Source organism: Spermophilus citellus (assembly GCF_964194105.1).
Source record: "Spermophilus citellus genome assembly, chromosome: 1".
Taxonomy (NCBI): domain Eukaryota; kingdom Metazoa; phylum Chordata; class Mammalia; order Rodentia; family Sciuridae; genus Spermophilus; species Spermophilus citellus.
In genome coordinates, this window is record NC_138182.1 from 279,191,352 (window position 1) to 279,205,498 (window position 14,147).

At 40.4% G+C, this 14,147-nt stretch overlaps 1 protein-coding gene across 2 annotated transcripts in view; it reads left to right on the top strand.

The window, feature by feature from the left end:
- Positions 1–14,147, top strand: part of CTNND2 (catenin delta 2) — a gene marked incomplete at its 5' end in the record, with an annotated part of 876,397 nt that overhangs the window by 658,909 nt on the left and 203,341 nt on the right. For both annotated transcript variants that reach the window (XM_081303245.1, XM_081303246.1), the window contains one exon: positions 7,705–7,918. In XM_081303245.1, the coding sequence (XP_081159371.1) occupies positions 7,705–7,918 (214 nt within the window). The remainder of the gene's footprint in view (positions 1–7,704; positions 7,919–14,147) is intronic.

A 14,147-nucleotide genomic window follows, 5' to 3' on the forward strand; every position in this document is an offset into this window, starting at 1 on the left:
CCTTTTATTTTTCCAAATGAATTTCAGGAATGCTTTTTCTATTTCTATGAAGAATGTCACTGGATTTTAATAGGAATTTCATTAAATCTGTGTATGTGTTGGTAGTATGGCCATTTTGACAATATTAATTCTCCCTGTCCAAGAGCATGGGGGATCTTTCCGTGTTTTAAATTCTTCTTCAATTTCTTTCTTTAGGGAAATGCAGACTTTAGAAACCAAATAGCGGGCCGGGGTTGTGGCTCAGTGGTAGAACGCTTTCCTAGCACACGTAAGGCACCTGGTTCAATCTCAGCACCACATAAAAAATAAATAAATAAAATAAAAGTATTGTATCTATCTACAACTTAAAAAAATTAAATAAAAAAGAATAAAAAAATACCTCCGTGCTAGACACTAGATGAATCCATGTCCCTATATATCTTATACCAGGATACATGTGCAGCACCTAGGAACAGATACAGAACAGTAGAAACTTCCAAGTTGGGTCATTTGTTATAGATTGCATCAATCACCAGTAGCTTCCTTTTCATCTGTTTATTAGAAGCTGCTTTGTTAATAATAAAGTAAAAAAAAAAGTGTTCCTTCTTTCTTTTTGCCTCATAATACTCTCTGTATTTGCTCTTTTTGCAAGACTCAAAATTATTGTTTTTAAATGTGTTTTTGTCAATTACCATAATGTGAAAATATTTTACTTTTTTTAAAAACATAAATTAATTAGTTCGAACACTGTTCTTACCTTAGAAATATATCTAGCAAAATATCTCATTTGTGCAGTATTAATGTAGATATTTTGAAATTATTCCTTAAATGACAAATCCATGTAGTTTATTCTAGAACCAATATATTGCTTATTTAATCTCATTAATCATAAGCCAGATGGGATTCAGAATGCATTAGGCAATACACAGTTTACATATTAAAACTAATTTATGAAGTGATAACTCTGAATTGTGTTCCCTTACTGATTACCATATATTATGTTGTCAAATTATTCAATTGATTTCATATGTTGACCAGGTTGTAAATCAATTAAGAATATCCTTTAACAAGTTGGTACAGTATATACTTCCAGACAGATATTATTTACTGAGCACTCTGTTAAGCAATTTACTTGAAACCTCATTTAATCTGAGAACAACGCTGTGAGATAGGTTCAGATATATAGGTAGTTACCTTAACTTGCTGGAGGGCATTCAGGGTTTCAGAGGAGAAGATAGGATTGTGCAACTCCAGTTCAGAAGCCAGTACCCCCTTAACTACTTGATTTAAAGTGAAATTTAACTCATCTTGGTTCACCCACTGAATGGAGAAAGTAGATTATTTCACACAACTGGAGGAAGAGAGAAACAGATGCAGAGAGGGAGAGGGAGAAAAATTATTGATCAAAATTCTCAAAAATAATTTCTGCCTTTAAAATAAAAGCATTTTTATGAAGTGGAAATTACTCAGAGGTAAATATGGTCACACATCAATTTGGATCTTTTGTAAATATTGATTGTTTCACTGGCTTTACAATACAGTTAAGGGATTGAATTCAGTGAGGTGAATATACATTTTATAAACTATTAACTTTGCAATTTCTACATTAAAATGTAAAAGTGAGATTTGATCAGCCTCTGTTTTTTGATTTACAAAACAAATCTGGCTTTTAGCAGAGAAAGTTATTTGAATTTTGGTGTTAATAAGGAATACATTGTAACTCTGAATGTCATTATTTTTAGACCATCACCATTGAAATGTAACAGTTAACAGGAAGTTTAGTAAAGTCATTGAATCAAAGCACTACTTTTTAATCTTTTTAATCAGCTCATTCTATAAACTAGTTCTCAGACATGGTGACTTGAGTTTTCATAAACATCCAAAGCAAGAAAAAATACCATGCTGGTATCTGAAGGGTGTGTGTGTGTGCATGTGAATGCAGTGTCTGGTGTGACACTATGGCAGTTGTCTTGCACGCTATTATTTAAACTTACTTTGGGTTTCAGATTCAGCCTAGTTTCTTTTAACCTAGCCCAGAAGCCCAAAGATATACCTACTTTGCTTAAAATGAGATAGATCCCTGAGGGCCAAGGAAGGGATCCCCAGGTTCTCACCTGTTCTTAGGTCCTAATTTTACCACCCAGTGGGCTGACAAAAGGCTACTTTGGCCTTCTGCTCTTGTACCCAGGCCTCCCTCCACATTTCCCCTCCTTTGCAGTGCAGGTGAGCAATCTCTTTTGTCACACTGAAATGCCCAAAAGGCTGTGCCCTCAGTGGCTCACTGTCCTCAAAGAAACTTTTCATGGTATTTTTCTAAATAAAGACAAGTATTTCCCCAAACAAATGTTGTTGCAAACTTTGAAGCAATTTTTTAATCCACTATATATATCATCCCCACTATGTATATCATCTGCAGACTGTCATGAACATCCTGACACAACTCTAACTGGGTGAGCTACAGATAGTTCACCAATGTCGATATCAATTTAATTATAATAACTAGCTTACTGGTAAGTATATTGTATTCTCAAAATGCAGATTATATTAATAACAAATTCACTAAGAGACCCTATTTTTAAGAGGTGATGCTATATTGTTTGCATATTTTGTGTTTCACCTTAATTCATTCTTTTGTTTTCTGGCTAAAGGCTTAGATGTCTTCTGCCTTTTAAGGAAAGGGCAGGGAGGAAACCCACTGTGTCTTATTCTTGAATGATTTTCAGGTATTCTCAGCTCTGGAATTTTAACGGTAAAAACACTTGTAAACAGTGGATTGATGGGAGCGATGTGGAAGCTGTTTCCATTCTCCCCTGGTGGGATCTGAATGGGCATCACAGACCCTGAACACACACATTCCAACCTTTATTCCTAAGACGGGGTCTATACCAGATTCTAAAATGCCCTGATAGAACAGGCAGTAGAACATGGTTTCTTTCTTCCTCCCTCCCTCCCTCCCTCCCTCCCTCCCTTCCTTCCTTCCTTCCTTCCTTCCTTCCTTCCTTCCTTCCTTCCTTCCTTCCTTCCTTTTTGTCAATTCAGTCCATCAGTTTCCACTTTCTCACTCCTTATAGACTAGTCTTACCTTCTAGATCTCTGAACTTTTCACCTAAGCAGAAAAATAAATGTAAACTATTGACATAACTACAACTGACAAAATCTGGCCACTTATCAAAGAATTATTTAATTAAAAAAATCTAAAGCTACCTATGCAGGTTATCCTATGAAAAGCCCTTTCCATCCATTCTCTAAGCCTGTCAGCTTCAGGAAGGTAGCAGATATGGGATTTGTGCAATTCAGATTGCACCAAAGCTATCCTATCCGTTATGAATTTCAACATTGGTTGTTTTAATTCAATCATTTATACTAACATAAATAAATCCAAATCATGCAGGTAGTCTTAGAAGAAACACAACAATATATACTATTACACACCTATCAAAATGTCCAGAATCTAAGCACTGACATGGCCAAATGCTGGTGAGGAATATGGAGCAACAGGAACTCTCACTGTGCAAGATGGCACAGGCACTTTGGAAGAACTGAATATACTCTCAGTATATAATGCAGCAATTATACTCTGAAATTTACCCATAGGAATAAAAGCTTAGAACCATCACACAGAGGTTTAAAAAAAAAAAAAAAATATATATATATATATATATATATATATATATATATATATATATATATATATATATTAGTTGTCAGTGGACCTTTATTTATTTATATGTGATGCTGAGGATCGAACCCAGTGCCTCACACATGGTAGGCAAGCACTCTATCATAAGCCACAACTCCTGCTCTCACACATAGCTTTATAGCAGCTTTATACATAATTGCTCAAACTTAAAAACAACCAAGATGGTCTTTAATAAATGAAATGATCACATTGTAGTATATCCATAAAATGGAATTCTATTCAGCATTAGAAAGAAATGAGCTAGCAAGCCATGGAAAGACATGAAGGAACCTTAAATGGATACTACTAAGAAAAAGAAAGCAGTCCAAAAGGCTGTGTGCTATATAGTTCCAACTGCTTGACATCCTAGAAAAAATGAAGCCTATAGAGATGGTTAAAAATATCAGTAGTTGCCCAGGTTTGGGGTGAAAAGGGGGAAGAGAATAGACAGAATGCAGAGGACTTATGGGGCAGGAAAACCATTCTATCCACTACTGCAGTGGGGGTACATGCCATTTTACATTTGTCAAGACCTGTGGAATGCACAACACCAACCCTATTGTAACTTTGGACTATGAAGCATTTACAGGTTGAGTGACAGCAGTAAGTCAATTAAGTGAATCCCCTGTAACCAAAGGACTCTAGAGTGCAGAATGTTGGTGGTTGGGGGGGTCATACCTGTGTGCAGGCAAGGAGCACAGAATGCCGAGCTTTCAGCTCAATTCTGCTGTCAACCCAAAACTGCTCTAAAACACCAAAAGAGCATTGGAAAAAGAGTTTCAAAATGTGAAAGAAAAAGGAGGAGGAGGAGAGGAAACGAATACATGACAACCAACTACACCATTCTTCACTCATTTGGTACTTATTCACTTTCTACATTCTGTCTTACATTTCTTTCTTACTTTCTTCTAGTGCATTTTATTCTGTTGTTAAAGGTAAAGGTTACATATTAGCTAACTTGATTGACTTTATTTTAGTTATATTAAACCTAGACTTTTTTGAGATTTGAGAATCCGGCATGAAGATGGTTCAGGAAATGAGGTGAGAGGGTCAACTCACCAGCAGTGACCGGGCTCAGCCTGCTGGATGTAGAGCCCTCATGGGGGAGATAAGTCAGAAAAAGATTGCTGGACATGGAGTAGGACAGGTCCCACTTCTAAAGAAGAGCATCCCCTGGTAGAGTTTCAAAAAGTTATTCTTTATTAATGTTTAGAATAGGTTTGTTTGGAGACTTTAAAGGGTTCTTGACTACATACCAGAAGAATGAGGAAGAAAGATCTAGGAGAAAGAGCAGAAGAGAAGGGACGAGGACAGCCCAGGTCCTCCAGAGCAGACCAGGAGAAGATGTCCCAGGCAGGGCTTCCCCTCCGTTCCCACTGGAAGCAGGGGGAGGGGCACGAGGAAGCAAAGACCTGACTTCCCATTTCACATGTGGGAATATTTAAACATTGATTCCGACTAACTTTGGCTTTAGAAAACTGAAATGGGAGTCTCAAATTCCAAGACAACATTCAACCTCATGAAAGCCAAAGCTTTTATATAGATGACCTGGTGACCCCAAACAGGAGCGAAAGGAAAGTGCTAGGGTCTTATCTGTGTTTCTCTAAATAGGTTCCAATAGAATTTGAGTATGTGGAATTAATTAGGGTCATACTGACAATATTATGATCTCATTATATTATTAAGAATTCATCTTATTCATTCTGAATTCATTTACCCTCTTAATGAGTTTGGATAATATTTTAGTTGCTTAATTTATTGAGTCACATGAATGGGAAATGTCATAAATTAGAATATTAATTATGATATTCAGAATAACTAAAATATGTAGGTATGGATGAAATTTGTTTTGTTTTCTGATTTACTGTATGCCATCTGTCTTTAATATAAAACTGACAGGTTGACTGTATAAATAGGTTTGTTATCTTTTTAATGGCTTTATCATTATTTAAATATTAAACCAAGAAAATTTTAAAGTAAAAGCACACAATTTCACTACACACACATAGGAAAAAAAAAGGATATTCACAGTTTAACCTTTCCATACAAATGCAGTATCCCTTCTGAGGGCTTTAATAGAGTAGAGGTGGATGTAATCCAGATGTGTTTTCAGGACACACTTCTAGTTTGCATCATACAAGGAGCAATACAAACTCATCTTCCTGGGGTGGATGCGAAGCGAGTACAACTGGGCAGAACTCTCAGTTGGGCAAAGTTGTTTCTGGCTGCTTTTCCTCAGCTTGACTTGGCATCCCCGGAGCTGTCATCTGCAGGTGCCATGCAGATAGCCTGGGAGGAGGGTACCCCGCTCAGCACCGTGGTCCTGAGTCCTTCCTCTGTCTGCCCTGGTGCTTCTCCCACAGTGGGGGTGTCATACTTGAAGTACTGTGCATAAAGTTTCCAAAATAAAAACTTTTATGGCCCATGAGTTCTGTGAGGGTTTTTTCTTTCCTGCTCTCACTTGTGGCTGAATGAAAATCATTCCTCTAGGAATGGGTGGCCCATGGGTGGTCCCACCGTAGGTGTGAGGCCTGCCCTCATTTTGTTTGTAAGCAGGTAGCAATTGCTGCTGGGGCCTCCGGTCTCATTCTTGGCTCTTCACAAAAGGGTGTTTTCACCCCTTTGAAGAGGTTATTGCTTAATCTTAAAAAGCACTATTTAAGTAAATTTGAGGAATACTAAGGTAGCTAGTAACATAGTAACTGACTAGCCTCATTCATATATTCAGCAAACGTTTAATGGCATCTGCTATGTTCTTGGCCATGCATTTGTGGTAGGAATAAGAATACATCAGTGAACCAAACAAGGAGATTGGCCCTCCCAGAACATGCCTTCAAACAGGACACAGCTGATAACAATAAATGTAACAAATTAGGTGAGCCTGTCAAGGGCTCTGAAGAACACTGTTCCCAATGAAGGTTAAACCAGGATGCTGTGGCAGAGGGTCGGTGTGATTCAGATTGTAGTTTTAAGCAATGTGGTTAGAGGAACTTCATAAAGAAGGTAGCATCTGCATAACACCAAGAGTGGGGGGAGGAGTTGGCCATGGGTCCTGGCATACCAGTGAGATGAATGGGTTTTCTGTAATAAGAAAATTAAGCAGAGAAGGTACCAATGCTCTGTCCCTGGGAAACATTGAAGTTTTAAGAAAGCAAAGGAGAAGGACGTTACAAAATGAATTCTTGTATTTTCCCATGTTAAATGCAGAGGTATTCAGACACAGCTTCACCCCTGGCAACTGTGAAATAGTCTGCATGTTAACTAGCCACTTTGTTTTGCTTCCAGTTTAAATTTTAAAAGAGGTCCCAACATCAAAGGGCAGTAAGGAAAGCAGGCATTTTGCAAACACATTGCAAAGGTTGTTTCACATTTACTTGTAAAAGATTAAAATTGTCTCTGGGTAAAAAGGACACGAAAATTTAATGCAGCTTTTGTTGTTGTTGTTTTTAATCAAATACCTAAGTGCAACTACTTAGCTCAACATGTTCTGTCTCTCATTGTGAGTGACATTTCTCATCTTCCCAGATCTGAGATAAATAAAACTCCTTGTGCCAAGGATTCCAGTTTCTCATTTAGCTCCTGGTTCCTTTGAATCATTTGGAGTGTTTCCCTATTAGATAGCTTAATTTTAGCATTTCCTGCATCAATCCTGCAGCCTTGTAAGACAGTGGTTAAATTTAATAAGCCTAAGGAATGGGGACCATTCTCCTGCCTTTTGCTCCTCCATCTGCTTCATGCCTTGAATGCGTGGCATATTTTTAGAGAGAAATGTCTGAGACACCCATTCTAAAATGAAAATCACCTTTCCAAAATTCTATAGCTTGAAAGAAATACATTTAAATTTTTATTGGTAGGATATTAAAGCAAGTACAGGCAATAAAATCAGGGAACACTTAATGGCTTTCTTTTCCCTTTGCATGTCTTAATTCAGTTCAGTGCAATTAATTGTAGCAGATTCTTCATATAAAAAAAAAATAACCATGTTTTGCTTTAGGTAGTGAAACCGTGCTCACTGAGGTGAAAAGTCGTGTCCTCTGCTCTTTCAGATAAGGAGACAAGGGGGCATACAGCTCCTGGTGGACCTGCTGGATCACCGGATGACCGAAGTCCACCGCAGTGCCTGCGGCGCCCTGAGGAACTTGGTGTATGGAAAGGCCAACGATGATAACAAAATCGCCCTGAAAAACTGCGGTGGCATCCCGGCACTGGTGAGGTTACTCCGCAAGACTACGGACCTGGAGATCCGGGAGCTGGTCACAGGTTAGCCTCGCTACTCAGTCATTACACTGGATCTCAAGACAGATTCTCCATTACCCAGGCATATATTAAGAGTGCAAAGCCAATGTTGTGGTTCTGGGCTTCTCAGAGTGCTCATAACAGGGGCCATCTCAGTTTGTGTTTTCAGATGAGCCAACATGTGAATAATGTAGTAGCCATTGCCACACGCCTGGATTAATCGTGTTAAATCAGTAGAAGCCAGTAAATGTAGCCCTCCCTAAAATTCTGTGGTCGTATTTCAGCCCTCGTCAGTTGATTTATAAGCAGTGGAGCATCTTACAATACCACAGGCCATCATTTGAATTACATGAAGAATAACTGATAGAAGGACAGGGCTCCTGAGTTATTGGTAATAAGTGTGCAGTCTGGTTTATAGGGTGGTTAATAGTAGAGAGCTTATCATACTTATTAGCACTTTATTTATCGAGTTATGTATTTATGCCTATTCAAAGTCCCAAGGTTATATGACTACACATTAAGGAGTTTTTCAAACGTTGACATGAAAGAAAGCCTCCCGAGATCGTAGAAATGTGGGTTTTATAAACCAGGTACTCATAGCCTCTTGAGGGCTTAATGAAAATACACAGACATTCAGCATGCACCTTTCTCAGAATATGTGTTAACATAGCAAACCTTGGCTATTAGCAATCCTCCTCTGCTTTTTTTTTGTGTGTGTGAGATTTACCTGCTGGAATGCTAGTGACATAGGTGGCCCCTGTGTGGGATCCACATTGCCTAATGCTTCCTCTTCTTAACTGTGCTCACTGCTGTTCTAGGTGATGTTTGGTTTCAGCTTCATCAGCATATCCCTAGAAGCAAGTATTTGGCAAATGGACTTTAAAGTTGACAGTCCAAAAAGATCTTCTAATCCTCTGTAACCCCTCACTCACCTTCTGTCTCCACTCTAAATAATTTTCTCATATCTGTGCTGATGAAACAGCTGCAAATTTGTTTATTAAAAAAATATACTACTCAACCCAGAGAATCATAAATATGTATTCAGTCTTGGGTCAAGACTGCCAGCTTCAATATATTTTCTTGAATTTTCATTCTTTAAGATGATTGTCACATCTCTTTCTCACTTTTTAGCTGAATTAGAACCAAATTAGTTTTCTTTTTTCTATTTTCTTTCCGTAAGTAGAAAATTGTCCTTGTGGGGGAAAAGAATCATTGTTATGGGTTGTAGTGCTGTAAAAATAGTGTTTCACACTAAAGTAACCTGGGTCAGGAGATGCAAGAGTACCACCGTGCACACCTCGTGATGTCCGGGATGGTTTTGAGGTGTGCTGTTCCACTGGAAACACTCCCTGTCATTGCGGCCATGAACACCCGTCCCTCTTTGCATGGGTTGTATTGAAGCTGGAGATAGCTGTGGAGAAAGGAAGGACTCAGTGTGTGGTGAAGCATGCTGCCTCTGTGCTGAGCCCTTCCCCCGGGTGCACGAAGCCGCGAGTGCTGAGGTCCAGAAGAAGGCCTTCTGCGCACCCACCCCTGGGGCATATTTCATGCTTTGAAAAAAAAATTGGATCTAACAAAATCTGGGATTGCTCCTATACAAAACCACCACACCCCCATCACTACCACCAGAGCTCATCTCATTGCCAAAGAAACCGTCACAGGTGAAAACTTGGCATGATTGATGGATTGATGGCTTAAAAGAAAAAAGTGTGCCCCCTTGTCACATGACACACCTCAGAACAGAATGCCCTGTGCCACTGCTGTCACTTGAGGCTGCTATAAAGGAACAGAGGACAGCTACATCACTGCTTTCGTGACTGCTTCTGACAGATCCTAGAGGTCACCCATTTTCGACCAGGGCAACATCAAAAATATCTACGTGAGCCCCATTTAAACATCAAAGGAAGATAACCTCAAAGGCAAACAGACCTCTCCCAAATGTCAGGAAGTTTCCTCTCCTGGTGAAACAGACTGTCGGGAGCAGGTAGGCACTTGATATTCAGAGAGGGGGCTTTCACCTCTTATTCTCCTTCTTCTGAGAAGAACAAAGGTTGGTCCCATGGTCATGTCATGACCCATTGTTATTTCATCAGCATGTGCTGGTGACCAAGGCTCTCTCCACCGCACCTCCTAGGAGAAATGCTGTCCACGGTGACAGCCAGACTGACGGAGAGTGACAGTGGTTGCTCCTTCAGCAGGTGTCTCTGCCTTTCCAGAGGCTGGGTTTTACTGTGCTCAGCTGAACTTCAGGCAGGAATTTGTTTCTCAAAGACAAACATGTTGTCACAACATTTTGACAAGCTGCAGTTCATCGTATCTGGAGTTTCATGGATGTTGTTGAAAATGGTGACTACCGTGGCCTGGCTGCGCCTCCAGTGCAGGAGACAGGAAGAGAAGCCCTGAGGACCTTCCAGTGCAGAAGGACCACAGCGTTCCAAGGATGCCTGGGAACCTGCAGGACCCTGCTGACAGCAACGTCAATGTCACATCAGTGTGCAAGTCTAGCGGAAGCTGGACCCACTGCTGAAGCAAAAGGCAAACAAGGCAAATGGCCTCACCACAGAGAACCTGCAGGGTCAGTTTCATCCTCAGCTGCAGCTCATGGCCATCTGCAAATGGGCTATGAAGTGGGATCCTGCTAGTTTCTGCAGAGCTTTGAGAACCAGAGATTTTATTCCAGGAAACCTGGTTTAACATCCAGGTCTTCAAAGCCTGTATTTCTTTTCTCCTTCATTTTCTTTGCAGTCCTTCTCCTCCAGACTCGTGTCTCTGGCCAAGTGTGCTGGACTTCCTGTGTGGGTACAGGCACCCCATCGTTCCTGAGTTATTCATTTCTCGAAGGATCTTGGAGATCTGCAGGCTTCAGGTGCTTTGAAGGGGCACCGATGCTTAGGTCAGCACCTGCTGCTGTGATTGGACGCTGCTGTGAATGGTCAGCACGTGTGCCTTGCTGGCTGCTAATGTGCAGAGACATCCGTGACAACCATGTCTACGTTTAGAGTTACCAGATGAGCAGCAAAGGAGGACACAGCTGTGAAGGGTGGAGTACAGTGTAGGAGGAGAGAGACTCAGCCATCTTTTTTAGTCTCAAGGAGCAGCCACAATCCTTTTGAGAATTAGATTACATATCCGTGTTAGTCATCTTTCATCACTGTGACCAAGATACCTGAAAAGAACAACTTAGAGGAGAGAAAAAGTTTATGTTGGCTCATAGTTTCAGAGGCTCAGTCCACTGTTGGCCATTTCCATTGCTTTGGGCCTGTGAGGCAGAACCTTGAGGCAGAGGAACATTCCTTACCTCATAGCAGCAAGGAAGCATACAGTGAGCAAGTGAGGCACCAGGGACAAGATAAAAACCCCCAAGGCACACCTGCCACTGACCTATTCCTCCTGCCACACCCTGCTGCCTGTGGATATTACCTGGTACAGTAGTCCTTCCCAATTATTAATCCATCAACTGTATCCATTCACTGATGAGGTTACAGCTCTCAGAATCTGATCATTTCACCTCTCATCATTGCCACATTGTCTCCCGACCTTTGGGGTGACACCTCAGAGCATTCTGGCCCTGGCCCCCTAAAGCTCATGCCATCTCACAGTGCAAAATCCACTCAGTCCATTTACAAGAATCCCCAGAAGCTTAAACGTTTGAGCAATATCTAAAAGACCAAGTCCAAAGCCTCCTCTGGGACTTAACGCCAACTCTTGGCTCTGAGCCCCTGTCAAGATCAAAAGAAACTTAACATATAAACAATATATAATGGCACAGAGTAATTCATAAAAGGGGAAAATAGGGAGAAATAAAGAAAGCATGGGAGCAAAGCAAAACTGAAATCTAGCCAGGCAACAAGTCCTGTCTGTCCACGTTGGGCATCTGGGGCATATGCTGGCGAGATGTGATCCCAGAGGGTTGGGCAGCTCCATCTTTGAGCCTTGCCAGTCGCAGCCCACATGGTCTTTCTCTTATGCTGGCTCTATCAGCGGCCAGCACCTCAGCAAATGTTCCTCATTCCTGGCATATCTTAATCTGGGGGTCTTCATCCCAACTTCAGCTTCACATTTTGTAGCCTCACATGTCACTCTCAGTGATGCCTGCTTGCAGGGACTCTGGCCCTGCCACACTTCACCTGACTCACCAAGCCTTCCTTTGAAATCTCAATGGAAAGTTCTGGGCCCCCCTAACTCTGGCATTCTGCATTCCTGCAGAACCAGCCCACATGAATGATGCCAATGTCTGCTGCCAGTCCAGTAATAACCGTACCACTCCAGACCACAGCTGCAGCGGCCTCTGATAGACTGGGCAGCTGAGCACAGTGAAATGCACCCTGGGGGAACAACTTCCTAGGCACCCCTGTGTAGATAGGGTTCCCCCTGGCCTCTGGAACAAGTTTTTCTTCTACACCCTCCAGTCTTCAATAGGCCTCATCTTGCAGATTCCTGAGATGCCCTCAGGGCATTTTTTCTGTTGTTGTTATGCAAAGTACTTAGCTTCTCTTTAGTGGTGTCAAATCTTTCAATAATCACACTTTCTTTGACCTCAATTTTACATGCACTTCTTTTTTTCTTAATATTTTTAGTTATATGTGGATACAGTGTCCTTATTTTGTTTATTTACTTTTATGTGGTGCTGAGGATCAAACCCAGTGCCTCACATGTGGGAGGCAAGAGCTCTATGGCTGAGCCACACCCCAGCCACCACATGCACTTCTTATCTGTTCAAACTGGGAGTTTTTCAAATCTTTCCTCTCTGCTTTTTGCTCTTAATTCTCACAATACACTTGGCTAAAAGCTTTCAGCAATATCAAAGTCACTGCCTGAATGCTGAGCTGCCTTAAAATTTCCTCTGCCCAATCCATTAATCCATCGCTTTTTAAGTTCAGCTTTGCAGAAAGTCTCAGTACATGGACAAAATGTAGAAAAGTTCTTTGCCAGAATGTAATTGGTCTCCAGGCCAATTCCCAAGTAGATCCTTGTTAGCCTCGGAAACATGAGCACAGTCTTAATGTTTGCTTTCCTATTGTCATTCTGGTCATATGAGCTCTCCCCAGAATCACCCATTAAACTCTATTTACAGCCTCCATTCCCAAACTTTTCCAAACTTCTCCCACAAACCAGTTTCAATTGCTTTTGAACTACATGGTCAGGTGTTGGCAAACCAAGGATCCCACATCTCAATACCAACTTCTGTGTTACCTTTCCATTCCTGTGACTAAAATATACTTGATATAACACTTTAGAGGAGGAAAAGTTCATTTTGGCTCTTGGTGTTCAGAGGTTCAGTCCATGGATATCTGATTTGATCATGGCATCATGATTATTGTGAACATCTTGGCAGAAGGGTGGGATGGAGAAAAACTGTAGAGCATATGGCAGCCAGAAAGCAGGGAGCAAGCAAGTGAGGTTCCAGGGATAAAATATAAACCCCAAAGGCATGCCTCTACACCCTACAGTTGATACCAGGTACAGTAGTCCTTTCAAATTATTAATCCACCAATGGATTAATCCACTGATTAGGTAACAACTCTCATAATCTAATAATTTCATTTCATCATTGCTACATTTTCTCCTGAGCTTATATCTCATATTCTAACCATAATAAGCTCCAAGCATGAATTAAACAAAATAGTGACTTAAGTGTAATAACTATACCTTTTGCTTCCTTTGCAATTCTTCATCAGACTTAGTAGAAAAAAAAACATTACAGAGGGATGGAGAGCAACATCCTCCTTTGAAGTATTCCCTAGATATTTGTAAGGAAAGATGTGTTTCATATGAATACAAAATTTAAAATGCCATGGGGTTTAGTGATCAATTTTTAGACAGTCTTTTTTATAAACTAATTTTGAGATGAGACTTAGCTGTATATCTAGAAGTACAGTATGAAGAATGCCAAATTACAAATAATTGAAGAATTAAAGAAATTATGTTGCAAAGCTTTAAATTATTTATTGAATATTTCTTGGAAAAGTGAACAATAGTAAAATGCTAAACTGAGTTATTTATACATATTTAAATTCAATGCATAAACATGCATGCTGAATAAAACACTGCCTGTTTGTACTGCAATATCTATCCACGGCAGAAGACATCTTGCCTCTACCTGTTAGGCCTTGAAACAAATAATTTTCTTCCTGTGCAATAATTACTATGAGGTGACAATCACAACTTTACTTAAATCCAGTTGAAGCTATTTTGTGCTACCATTACTCAAAATCCTCCTAAGCAATAAACTTTGATGAGAAAGGCTGCTTGT